The sequence below is a fragment of the Schistocerca cancellata genome, chromosome 7 (assembly GCF_023864275.1).
Source record: "Schistocerca cancellata isolate TAMUIC-IGC-003103 chromosome 7, iqSchCanc2.1, whole genome shotgun sequence".
NCBI classification, from domain to species: Eukaryota; Metazoa; Arthropoda; class Insecta; order Orthoptera; family Acrididae; genus Schistocerca; species Schistocerca cancellata.
Genome location: NC_064632.1, coordinates 600,844,767 through 600,858,748, shown reverse-complemented (window position 1 = coordinate 600,858,748; position 13,982 = coordinate 600,844,767). Strand labels below are relative to the sequence as shown.

General features: G+C 42.6%; 1 protein-coding gene across 2 annotated transcripts in view; it reads left to right on the top strand.

Moving 5' to 3' along the window:
• The window catches only part of LOC126092026 (uncharacterized), a 489,900-nt gene that overhangs the window by 245,400 nt on the left and 230,518 nt on the right, over window positions 1-13,982 (top strand). For both annotated transcript variants that reach the window (XM_049907420.1, XM_049907421.1), the window contains one exon: window positions 1,704-1,736. In XM_049907420.1, the coding sequence (XP_049763377.1) occupies window positions 1,704-1,736 (33 nt within the window). The remainder of the gene's footprint in view (window positions 1-1,703; window positions 1,737-13,982) is intronic.

Here is a 13,982-nt window from a genome sequence, read left to right as displayed (position 1 = left end):
TAAATTGTATTGTGTCTCTTAATACTTAATTCTGAAATATTTATACAAAATAATGATAAACCAAATTTGTTTCTTTGCCTTCCTTCCATTTAAGTTAATAGTTTATATCTTGATTTGTGATAATGCTATTCAAAATCATTCGTCCTAATAAAACTTAATACTTGTTTTAAAGTCAAATTCTTGTATCTGGCCTTGTCTTTTAAAATTACAAAAATATTTTATGTTACCCTTAACCGCCTTTTTTTCTATTAAAACATTCTTAAATTTAGTGATTACTTCTTTTTTAATTTGATTAAAAAAATCTTGTGGTTCAACAATAGTATCATTATTATTAATTTCTAATGTTATTATTCTCAATGTAGGAGCAGAAGTTTTTCTATTACTTTGTTTAGGTGATTTAAAAAAATTGTCATCATCTAGAAAACTGTAACCTGAAAAATTTCTTAGGTAGTTTTTTTTAGTTTCTTGATATATGTCCACTAGAAGCTTTTGAAATTCTCAGTATCAATATTAAAAATATTACCTTCAGATCTGTTTATAAGATCGAATAATTGTTGTTTATTAAGTTTACTATAATTTTTTAAATTTTTAGTTTTACAGAGTTGACAAAGTTCTTTTAATGGTTTGTTTTTAAATTGTTAACATTATTTTTAATATTGTTGTCAGATCTCTCAATAGGAGCTATTAATTGTTGTTTATTAAGTTTGGAATAATTTTTTAACTTTCTTGTTTTAAAGACTTGATGAAGTTCTTTTAAAGGTTTTTTATTCAATTCGTTATTGTTATTATTGATATTGTAAACAGGATTTAGAATAAGAAGGATTAATTTTTCTTTATTAATTTTTTTTAATTTCTTTATTAAGTTGTAGCAGAACTGGAACAGATGATCAATGATATAATAATTATATATGTCACTTTGGGGCACTTGGAACTTTAATGATTCAGTGTTTGAACTCATCATCTAGTCACATTTACAAAGAATAAATAAAACAATTATCTGTGTCTCTCTGTTCTATTTTCCCCACAAGGTATTTTGAGGGCTCATTGCCTCACCGTAACTACGCCACAATTTTGTTTGCTGGATGTGCTTCATTACATTGCTCCAACAGACAGAATTTTGAGGTTGATTATAAATATGTATTTTCATCATACTTAGCATACTTGTGCTGTTTCGTGTGTGTGCTATTTACTGAAGAAAATGTATATTTATAATGACCCACATGGTTCATTCTGCTGGAAAATCTTCAAAATGAAATTAAAATTAGACACCTGGCAACTTGCAGCAAACAAAGAAACAATATAGTCAATAATGTACCTGAAAAAAGGGTGCAAGCTGTCAAAACATGCTGCGGGAGAAAATAATAGCGACACAGGTAATTGTTTTAATGTATCTGTTATGTCATAAACAATAACAGTTTCCTAGCTGCACTATAAAACGAAAAACATAGGGTGTTATTATGCTTCCAATTCTATTTTCTGAAGTCAAATTTCACCTCATTAACTTTTGCTTTCTTCGCCTGAAAACTATCTCTAAATATTGGGCATGTGATCAGTGAATGAAAGTAAAAAACTCCCACAACACTTCTCGTAAGCAGATGTGCTATTAGAGATATACGCCTTAATTCCTCAGGAAATAAGTTCTGTAACTTGAAGTAGGTTGTGTTACACATATGTTAATACATTTCAATTTTCCTTCTTTCCAGAATACCACGCTGTTGGCGCCCAGCTGTATGTTGGTGAGTAGTTTTTCTCCGAAAAATTAATAATACGAGTGTTACTCACTAGGTTATGAAATGACTTGGCTTTTTAAGGAGCTCGTGACTGGTCACACTGGTAACACACAGCCAGCACCACACCAGACCGAAATTTGTCTCAGATGTCCCAAATAAGATGCAGAAATCCTCCTGTATGTTGTAAATCCAAAATCTGATGAATATAATGCTTCAGTGATAACGTCATACTGTCAAAGGTTTACATTCAGTAATCTGGTTTTTGAATAAGTTGTATGACACGATTCTGTAGGCTGGGTATACACTACCACAACAAATTGTACCCCGGGAAAGATGACATCGGTTGTGATCCGATGACAGCATATGTCAGCTGGGGGATAGTAGATAAGAACTGATAATAGTTTCAACGACGTCCAGCAAAAGACAGTGTGGTGGCTTTGCTACCAGAGCACCATATGTGATTGATTACCCTATAATAGGGAATGCTCATAGTCTTAGGACTCAGTGTGGTGCAAATGTGTAAGCAAGTGGGCAACCGTGTCACGGGCGAACTCGTGCTTCCTACAGCCAACCGAACGAGTTCAAAAGGGGTCAAGTTGTGAGCGTCCGAGTGGCGGAATCGCCCTTTCGGACAATTGACTCACTAGTTGGACGTACTGCGTCATTGTGCAACAATGCTGGTATCACGTGAACATTCTCACACCCGTAGACGAGGTTCTGGACGTCCACACAGCAAAGACACCTGCCAGGGTCGTCGCATTGTAAGCGCAGCAGTGGCAGATCGTACAGCTACCAAAGCACAGGTAAGAGGTCTTATGAGCACAGACGTGTCAGCACTAACTGTCGCCAACTGGTTATAAGCAGTGGGACTATGCGAGTACAACATACACCTGTTAAGCGCTGTCTCATGCGGTGCATTCTTCTGAGGCATACCCATGTCTTGTGGGCTGGGGTGCGTTAAGCCACAACTCCCGTAAACCTTTGGTGTTTCTGGAGGGAACGCTAACTAGCGCATACTACATGCAGAATGTGGTTAGACCAGTTCTTTTGCAATTCTTGAAACAGGAAGGTAACGCGTTGTTTCTATAGACTGACTCGCCTATACACTGCCTGTGAAACTCAACGTGCTCTGCGAGACGTGTAGCATCTTCCCTGGCCAGCAAAGTCTGCATACGAGCACGTGTGGCATATGATGAAACGAGAAGTGGCTCGTACTACTCATCAACCAACAACTCTTAGAGAACTACTTGTACTGGTCGAGCAGGCGTGACATAACGCATCGTAGGACTTCGCCACCTGTACGATCGACTGCATGTCTGAGTCATCGCCTGCATCGACTCCCGTGGAGGCTACACAATGTACGGGTGTTGCTGGATGGGTCGATATGTAGTACCTCTGAAACGCTTGAGCTATACTCCATATGCATTGATGTAACAAGAAATCTTGAGTGAATTAGAAATCTTGGAACGGATGTACTAATTTTTTTTCCAGCGATGTACTTAATAACCACGAAAGGAATATGAGAAACAAAGGATATGATAAATTTGAAGTTATTTTTCCATTTGGTCACTTTAATCTCAGAATGGTTATAAAATACAAGTTCGTCGAGGGACTGTGTCTCGGTTTTTATGCCTTATAATCATTTTAGATCTAGTTCTTGCTGAAATGGCGGAGCTGCTGTGCAACGACAAAAACCCTCACGATGGAGTTTCGGTTCCTAAATAAATATGCATAAAAGAATTATCGTTTACCGGACGTGTGAAACTAGTTAGGTAAAAATATTCCGTGAGCAGTTACGGATACAGCGAAGACACCTTCCAGCCTTTTTGCCAGTGATAACCCGCTTTTGATGTCCTTGTTCCGTCCGTCATTGGTTATTTTGCTGCCTAGGTAGCAGAATTGTTTAACTTCATCTACTCCGTAACTATCAATCCCGATGAAAAGTTTCTCGATGTTTCCCTTTCCGCTACATCTCATTACTTTCGTCTTCCTTCGAAATGGTTCAAATGGCTCTGAGCTCTATGGGACTTAACATCTGAGGTCATCAGTCCCCTAGAACTTAGAACTACTTAAACCTAACTAACCTAAGGACATCACACACATCCATGCCCGAGGCAGGATTCTAACCTGCCGCCGTAGTGGTCGCGTGGTTCCAGACTGTAGCGCCTACAACCGCTCGGCCACCCCGGCCGGCCGTCTTCCTTCGATTTACTGTCAGTCCATATTCTGTACCCATTTGATTGTTCATTCCATTCAGCACATCATGTAATTCTTCTTCACTTTCATTCTGGATAACAATGACATCATATAGGCCTTAATTCGACGAAGAAATTTCTGAGAATATACGTTTAGTGTACAGCATTGTATGGTAGTGGAACGTGGACTATGGGAAAACCGGAGCAGAAGAGAATCGAAGCATTTGCGATGTGGTGCTGCAGACGAATTTTGAAAATTAGATGGACTGGTAACACGAGGAAAGAGGAGGTTCTCTGCAGAATCGGAGAGGAAAGGAATATGTCAAAAACACTGACAAGGAGAAGAGACGAGACGATAGGGCATCTGTTAAGACATCAGGAATGACTTCCATGGTACTGGAGTGAGCTGTAGAGGGCAAAAAATGTAGAAGAAGACAGATACTGGAATACATCCAGCAAATAACAGAGGACGTAGGTTGCTCTGCGACTCTGAGATGATGAGGTTGACGCAGAAGAGGAATTCGTGGCTGGCCGCATCAAACCAGTCAGAAGACCGACGAACCCTCCCACCCCCCCCCCCCCACCCCCCCAAAAAAAACGTACATCTCTTCACTATTCAATTATACACCTTTCAGCATCTGCTTTCGTTGGATTTGGAATTATTATATTCTTCTTGAAATCCGAAGGCATTTCGCCTATCTCGTACATTCTACTCACTTCTCCCATACTGCACTTCCTCAGCTTTACGTTTTTTGAAATTAAGATGGAACTGATCTTCCAAGTCTTTAATCACCGCCTATAGAGTTACTAACTTACTGTCAAACCGTAAGGCAGTTACTTCCTCTCTGTCATCTTTCAACCCTTTTCGCAATTTTCCTTTGGTTCTGAGTCCTTTTTGCTAGATATGTAGGCTGATTAACATGTGCTACAAATTTGTCTCATTGATTCCACAGTTACTGCTCACATTCCATTTTCCTCAGGCTTTATAACTGTTGTCTGGTTACCATACATATCCTAAGCTCCCTGTGTTTTTTACATGATGATTCCAGAATTTTAAATAGTGGGTCCCAAATAACATTCTGAAACCGACTTATAGAGTTGAACACACTAGAAATGTGCGTTTGTTTTTCGTCAAACTTTCCTCTAAGGTAGGTGGGAGGGGCGGTATTGCTTCATACTAGCGTACATTTCTCTGGAATCAAAACTGTTATTCTCCCAGGTTTGCCCCTATTAGTGGTTCCTTTCTTCTGTAGACCACTCAAGTTAGTACTTTGCAACGATTTCTTATTAAACTGATTTATTGGCAATATGTACCCATGACAAAATCTTCTAAATTCTTTTAAATTGAGGCTACCATAAGTCTGGGGTTATTTCGCCTGCCTCAGGTATCCTGTATCCCACGTGGAACAGTTTTGTCACGGTTGATTCCCCTAAAGATCTCTATAATACTGTTGGAAATCACTGAACTTCAGCTGCCTTCGGTTGACCTAAATCTTCTCAGGGAGAGCCTTGTGCAGCTTAGGTCTTGTAGTGTCCTGTAAAATTCCTCTCACTTTACCATAGCCCCCAGTCCATACTAAATTTCCTCTCCTTTACTTTCTGTAACATTGTCTTCGAGTTTCTTGAACTATGTAGAATCCTCTAAGTATTAACTCATCATTCAACTTTCCTTTCATTCTTCAGTATGGGTATCCCACCTGCACTCTTTGCGTTCATTTTACAAGTATCATTGTTCAAATGTTTCTGTTACTTTATTACAAGAGCTGCCTACTTTTCGTATTGTCTTGTATTCATCGAGTGGTTCAGTTTCTCCAGAAGTCATTTTGTCTTTAACACATTTTATTATATGTCAGTCTCATTTTTAGCGCCTTTGGTATTTTCTATTACTATCTATTACTTTATTATGCCTTCTTATTAGTTAAACTTTTGTATCTTATCTCCTATCCTTGGTCTTCTGTAGATACTTCTCCGTTTGTGTATTTAGTCTTCCGTGGGATTAATTATTTCATCACTAAGAGCTATCTTCTCTTTTACTGGTTACTACTGTTTCAGTTAGTTGTAGTCAAATGCTCCTTTGTAGCCCTGAACAGTCTCGATTTGCTTAACATTGCACAGTATACTTGTGCCTAAGCACCTGTTCTCTTGTAAATTACTTGGTCTTAATCAGGATTTCATAATTAATAAAATATAATCGGAGTCTTCATATGCCACTGAAAATTTTTTGTAGTTACATATCTAGTCTGAAATCTCTGTTGAGGTATAATGTAACATATTTCTAGCATTCCACTATCTCTAGATCTCTTCTACGTGTACATACATACTTGCATGTACACGTAGTATGCATTTGTTCATTCACTGTGTTTTATAGATACCTCCACAAGGAAAGACACTTCACGAATGTGAAACCAGTCGGATTACACATTAAGGGGAGCAACTCTGTCTAAGGAGGAATGATATTAATTTTCTTTACTTAGGCATTCCCTGTTTCTTACTTTTTGCTGTACTGTGGTACAGCCACCCTTGCTGCATTCACTTCGTCCCAGAGTTCATCCGTGGTGGTCGGCACTGGGTCACAGCGCTGCCCCCGACGTTTCACCGTACCTCTCTCACATTTGCGATTGGCGACAAGTCTGGTAACCTGGCGGGCCAGGGCAAGCGTCTGACAGCCTGTGACACCAAGGAGGCACATGTTGGTACATCGACATGTGGTCGTGCATTGGCTTGCTGAAAAATGGCGCCTGCGGTGTTGTGCAGAAAGGTATGGCGACGAGTCGCAGTGTGTCATTCACTTAGGTCACAGTGCCCTGGACACGCACCAACTGTGATTTGTGGCTGTATGCAGTAGCATCCTACACAATAAGGCCTCGAGTCGGAGCGGTATGTGTTATGCTGTCACTGTGATGTCACTCCCCCTGTCTGCGGCGAACTGTTTCCAAACAAACAGAATATACATTCATTCGAAAACACTATCTGATGCCATTACTGTCCCCAGTGACGTCGTTCCATACACCGCTGCCGTGTAGCACGTTTCTGCACATTCGTCAAAGGTAGGCAGAGAAGTGAACGACGCGCACGTAACCCGTAATAAACGGCGGCCGACTGCCACCCCTAATAGTGTAAGATTGTGTTCTACCGCTCCACTTCTGCGCCAGAGACGAGGAGGACGCAGATGTGTCCTGCAATGCCATTCTGATGAGGTGTCGATCTTCTCGTGAGGTGGTCTGGGGGGTGCATCCTGACCCATCTCGTCGTGTTCTACGGCCTTCCGTGAACCATTCTGCACACACCCGTTGCCCTGCCAAAACACTTGGTCCTACATGAGCAGCAATTTCACGGATGGGTGCATCACATTCTCTTATACCAATATTTCGACCTCTTTCAAACTCACTGACTTGACGGTACGGTTCTCCCATATGTCTGCGGGGCATCCTGCACGTCTGCTCCAGTTACACTGATCCACTACCTCCGCTTTATAGCGACAACGAGAGCCGCAGGCACAGTTTACCGGTCGGTGGTGTTGCGCCGCGATATCTACGTTGATCTTGAACCCGCCAACCGACACGGTTCAGAAGTCAATCATTTCTGCAGAACATACTAATGCACATGTCCTTTGAATATTAACGTCCTATCTTTAGTCGTTCAAGATGTCCTGTTTTTTTCTGAACATGAGTGTACATCATAGTACGCAGGTCCACACTGAGACCCACACAGGGCGGCTGAGTTAGTACTCGTAGTATTCTGCCTCTGGACTGAGCTTCACCATCACTTTATCCATGTGTTGACTCGGTTTTAACTTGTTATCCAGTTGAACATCAAAGAAATTTACTCAGCGTGGTTCATTTATTGTATGACTACTGCGGGTCTAGCAGATTATTTTGGCTTGTTCGAAATTGTAAAATGAGAAATATTGCGGGGTTATAATTCATACTGACATTATGTTCAGCTATTACCTGAGCTATCTTCGTAAGACAGAGTAGTTTGGAATTTTGATGAGTATGCCTTACCTACCAGCGAACATAACAAACTTCGAACCAGTTTTCGAATTTACTTGAGAATATGTAGTTTAAGAACACTAGCGGGGCCAGTACTGATCGTTGTGGAATTTCTCATGGTATCTACCCCCGTCCCTGTACCAGATACATTCAATACACTGTGAAAGTCGGAAATGAAATACTGTCGAAGAAGGCCGAAAATCGGCCGTCTGGAGTGTGCAGATCGAATAAATGCATCTCCAGGACGACACACATGGAGTAACATCAGAATCAGCTACAGAATGAGCTTCATAAGTAAAAGAAGCGAAACTCGCACGGCAAAAAAACAAACTTTCTTTGCTTTAGTTACAAAGACGGAATGCACTGCCATGGATTAAGATTATTCCTCCAGAAGAAATTATGACCTGTGCGTGATTCTGCCTGTCTGTTTCCTTTTCTTTTTTTTTCGCTAGTCTGCTTCCTTAAACTATGTTTCTTTCTGTTCCTTTTATTCTTACGAATCTCTATTCCCTTATTAAAAATATATCTGCATCTCTTTTAATGTACCAAATACACTCCTGGAAATTGAAATAAGAACACCGTGAATTCATTGTCCCAGGAAGGGGTAACTTTATTGACACATTCCTGGGGTCAGATACATCACATGATCACACTGACAGAACCACAGGCACATAGACACAGGCAACAGAGCATGCACAATGTCGGCACTAGTACAGTGTATATCCACCTTTCGCAGCAATGCAGGCTGCTATTCTCCCATGGAGACGATCGTAGAGATGCTGGATGTAGTCCTGTGGAACGGCTTGCCATGCCATTTCCACCTGGCGCCTCAGTTGGACCAGCGTTCGTGCTGGACGTGCAGACCGCGTGAGACGACGCTTCATCCAGTCCCAAACATGCTCAATGGGGGACAGATCCGGAGATCTTGCTGGCCAGGGTAGTTGACTTACACCTTCTAGAGCACGTTGGGTGGCACGGGATACATGCGGACGTGCATTGTCCTGTTGGAACAGCAAGTTCCCTTGCCGGTCTAGGAATGGTAGAACGATGGGTTCGATGACGGTTTGGATGTACCGTGCACTATTCAGTGTCCCCTCGACGATCACCAGTGGTGTACGGCCAGTGTAGGAGATCGCTCCCCACACCATGATGCCGGGTGTTGGCCCTGTGTGCCTCGGTCGTATGCAGTCCTGATTGTGGCGCTCACCTGCGCGGCGCCAAACACGCATACGACCATCATTGGCACCAAGGCAGAAGCGACTCTCATCGTCCCTCCATTCACGCCTGTCGCGACACCACTGGAGGCGGGCTGCACGATGTTGGGGCGTGAGCGGAAGACGGCCTAACGGTGTGCGGGACCGTAGCCCAGCTTCATGGAGACGGTTGCGAATGGTCCTCGCCGATACCCCAGGAGCAACAGTGTCCCTAATTTGCTGGGAAGTGGCGGTGCGGTCCCCTACGGCACTGCGTAGGATCCTACGGTCTTGGCGTGCATCCGTGCGTCGCTGCGGTCCGGTCCCAGGTCGATGGGCACGTGCACCTTCCGCCGACCACTGGCGACAACATCGATGTACTGTGGAGACCTCACGCCCCACGTGTTGAGCAATTCGGCGGTACGTCCAGCCGGCCTCCCGCATGCCCACTATACGCCCTCGCTCAAAGTCCGTCAACTGCACATACGGTTCACGTCCACGCTGTCGCGGCATGCTACCAGTGTTAAAGACTGCGATGGAGCTCCGTATGCCACGGCAAACTGGCTGACACTGACGGCGGCGGTGCACAAATGCTGCGCATCTAGCGCCATTCGAAGGCCAACACCGCGGTTCCTGGTGTGTCCGCTGTGCCGTGCGTGTGATCATTGCTTGTACAGCCCTCTCGCAGTGTCCGGAGCAAGTATGGTGGGTCTGACACACCGGTGTCAATGTGTTCTTTTTTCCATTTCCAGGAGTGTATATCTCGACAAGCGGTAGAGAAGTTATTCAAAGTTACTTGTACTTTTATGGCATGCTTTGACTTTGGGTGTTTCTTTGCTGCGATCATCCGTTGACTGTGATGTACATAGTACCTCAGTCGCATGTCTGCTTTAGGTTCATTATTACACATATTTAATTTTACGTCAACACCGTAGCTGCTACTACAACGGAAGAATATCTGTTGAGAGGCCAGAAAAATTTTGCAGACGGGCAGTCGCCTTTTCAGTAGCTGCAAGGCCAATAGTCTGGACCACTGACTGACAAGGCCTGGTAACACAACCAACATGTCCTCCCTACGCTCGTACCGCGTACAGCTGACTGCAAAAGGAAACTACAGCCGTTAGTTTCCGGAGGGGATGACGATATACTTTACGGTTAAATGATGGCATCCTCTTGGGTAAAAAACTCCGGAGATACACTACTGGCCATTAAAATTGCTACACCACGAAGATGAGGTGATACAGACGCGAAATTTAACCGACAGGAAGAAGATGCCGTGATATGCAAATGATTAGCTTTCAAGAACATGCACACAAGGTTGGCGCCGGTGGCGACACCTACAATGTGCTGACATGAGGAAAGTTTCCAACCGATTGACCGGCGTTGCCTGGTGAAACGTTGTTGTGATGCCTCATGTAAGGAGGAGAAATGCGTACCATCACGTTTCCGACTTCGATAAAGGTCGGATTGTAGCCTATCGCGATTGCGGTTTATCGTATCACGACATTGCTGCTCGCGTTATTCGAGATTCAATGACTGTTAGCAGAATATGAAATCTGTGGGTTCAGGAGAGTAATACGGAACGCCGTGCTGGATCCCAACGGCCTCGTATCACTAGCAGTCGAGATGACAGGCATCTTATCCGCATGACTGTAACGGATCGTGCAGCCACGTCTCGATCTCTGAGTCAACAGATGGGGACGTTTGCAAGACAACAACCATCTGCACGAACAGTTCGACGACGTTTGCAGCAGCATGGACTGTCAGCTCGGAGACCATGGCTGCGGTTACCGCATGTTGCAGATCCTGTACGGGTCTTTCTGGATACAGAAAATGTTAGACTGCTGCCCTGGCCAGCACATTCTCTAGATCTCTCACCAGCTGAAAACGTCTGGTCAATGGTGGCCGAGCAACTGGCTCGTCACAATACGCCAATCACTACTCTTGATGAACTGTGGTATCGTGTTGAAACTGCATGGGCGGCTGTACCTGTACACGCCATCCAAGCTCTGTTTGACTCAATGCCCAGGCGTATCAAGGCCGTTATTACGGCCAGAGGTGGTTGTTCTGGGTATTGATTTTTCAGGATCTATGCACCCAAATTGCGTGAAAATGTAATCACATGTCAGTTCTAGGACAATATATTTGTCCGATGAATACCCGTTTATCATCTGCATTTTTCTTGGTGTAGCAATTTTAATGGCCAGTAGTGTAATTGTTGCCACATTTGAAACTGCACTCACTTTGATTTCCTCCTACTTCCTCACATTACCTGCCTGACGATTCTTTGATGCCTGAAGACGAGTCATGCATATCGAACGCTTCTTTTAGTCAAGTTGTGGCACAGTTGTCCTACTTCCTCAGTTCGAGGCAGTGCCTTCTCATTATTTATTCAATCTGGATAACTCCTATTTAGTATTTTTCTGTAGCAACACTTTACATAAACGTCTTTCTTACCGGCGGCTGGTCCCGGCGGAGGTTCGAGTCCTCCCAAGGGGCATGGGTGTGTGTGTTTGTCCTTAGGATAATTTAGGTTAAGTAGTGCGTAAGCTTAGGGACTGATGACCTTAGCAGTTAAGTCCCATAAGATTTCACACACATTTGAACATTTTCTTCTTATCGGAACTGTTGCACTTTTGGGTGTAAGACTACATTCGATACAAATAAAACTTACGTAACACTTAAATTTCTATTTTAAGTTAAGAAAGTCATCTGCACTTGCCATTTTTGTCATTGTCAATTATTTTGCTACCCAAATAGCAAAACTCATTGACTGATTTTGATGCCTCATATCCTAATCTAATGCAGTTAATATCACCTGATATAATACTAGGATACTCCATTGCCCTTGTTTCACTATACTTGATGCTGATTTTATAACTTCTTTCCAAGACACTATCCTCTTTATTCAACATTTCTTCCAAGTTCATTGCTGTCAGAGACAACTCCAGTGTCGTCATTTAACCTCTAGATTTTTAATGCTTGTCCGTGAAGTTTAATTACCTTCCAGACTTCTTCACTTGACTTGCTCAATTTACAAACTGGCTACTACTGTATCTAATAGAGACCACTGTTCCCCTTTCATGTCTTTTTACCATTGCAACTGCAGTCTGGTATCTGTACAAACTCTAGAAAAATCTTTCGCTCACTATAACTTTATCCCTGATACCTTCAAAACAGAAGAATTTGAAGAAAGTATGTACTCGAATTGACGTTGTCAAAAGTTTCCTTAAATGGACAAATGTTATTATTACCTACATTTTTCTGGACCGCAAACTTATCTTCACCGAGGCCAGCTTCTACCAGTTTTCCATTCTTTTGTAAATAATTCTTGTCAGTATCTTTCAGCCTTGACTTTTGAATCTGACAGGCCACTAATATTCACAGCTGTCGCAAACAATTTTCTTTGGAAAATGACTTATTACATTATTCTTGTAGTCTGAGGATATACACATTCTCCTTGAAGTCTGAGGATGCGTGGCCTTTCTGATGTACATAAGCTGTAGAAAGCTCAGAACGACAGCAGCTTGTAATAGCATATTACTGACAAAGGGGGGAACGATATGGAAAAAAAAAGGTAATGAAAATTTGACCAATGGATGTGGTTGTAAGCGTCGGAGTAGGCGTCGGAAGAGCTAGTCCTGACTGTCTCCATAAAGGACCGCGCGCAGGTCTATGCTCCCTTGGTGGTGTCAAAACTTTATGCTTATACTTCAGTGAAATCAAAAGATAAGACCATTTATGCCACGTATTTTGATATTCATTAGAGCCATCAAATTTGGCAAGAAGCAAAGTTTCACAGTTGGGGTGAAGGCGAAAATCTGAAAATTGTTAATCTGTAATTATAAACCAAACACACACACACACACACACACGCACGCACACACATACACATACACACAGAGACGGCCGGCCGGTGTGGCCGAGCGCTTCTAGGTGCTTCAGTCTGGAACCGCGCGACCGCTACGGTCGCAGGTTCGAATCCTGCCTCGGGCATGCATGTGTGTGATGTCATTAGGTTAGTTAGATTTAAGTAGTTCTAAGGTCTAGGGGACTGATGACCTCATATGTTAAGTCCCATGGTGCTCAGAGCCATTTGAACACATCAGACGCACCGTTGTTTGTTGTACGACCGCATGTGTGTCAGTTGAGACCCCTTTTTCTCAGGAACGGGAAGACGTTTCAAATTGAAATTTATTCATATACAAAGGCGTGTGGTCCCTTGGTGGACTGAAAATATTAATCTCCAGAGTCTGTGCAATCTAAACATACAGCCATTTATGTCATACTTTGGTACTCGCATACATTCACACGAAAACCTGTAGCGTATTTCTCGTTGAAATAGAGCCATGAAATTTAGCAAGAAATAAGGTTTTACAACAGCAGTAAAGGAAAGAAAATGAAAACTGGTAATTATTAATAATTATATCAGATGAAAATAATTTTTTTCATGTTATCCGACCGTTTGTCTGTGCGACTGTTGAGACCCCCTTTCCTTTTTCTCAGGAGCGGATAGACGAATTAAGTTGTTTAAGTATCTGTAACATACTAAAGTCTAAGTTCCCTTTGCGGTGTAAAAAATTTAAGTTTCTCTGTCAATGCAATCAAACGATACGGCTGTTTGTCTCATATTTTGATGTTTTGCCAATATCGATATTGATAACGGACAAGAATCGTCGAAATTCTCGATCTGCGTGGCGTACGAACTGTTCATACGGGAGCCACGGTGCGCCATCCCATTCGCACTTATCCGCATCTCTTTTCATAGCAATCGTTTGCTAAGTGAGTTTTTAATGTCTATGTAGGCGCTTCTCCTTACTCCAAAGGTCTTTTTAATGTTCGTATAATTGGCATCTGTCTTTCGCAAAATCA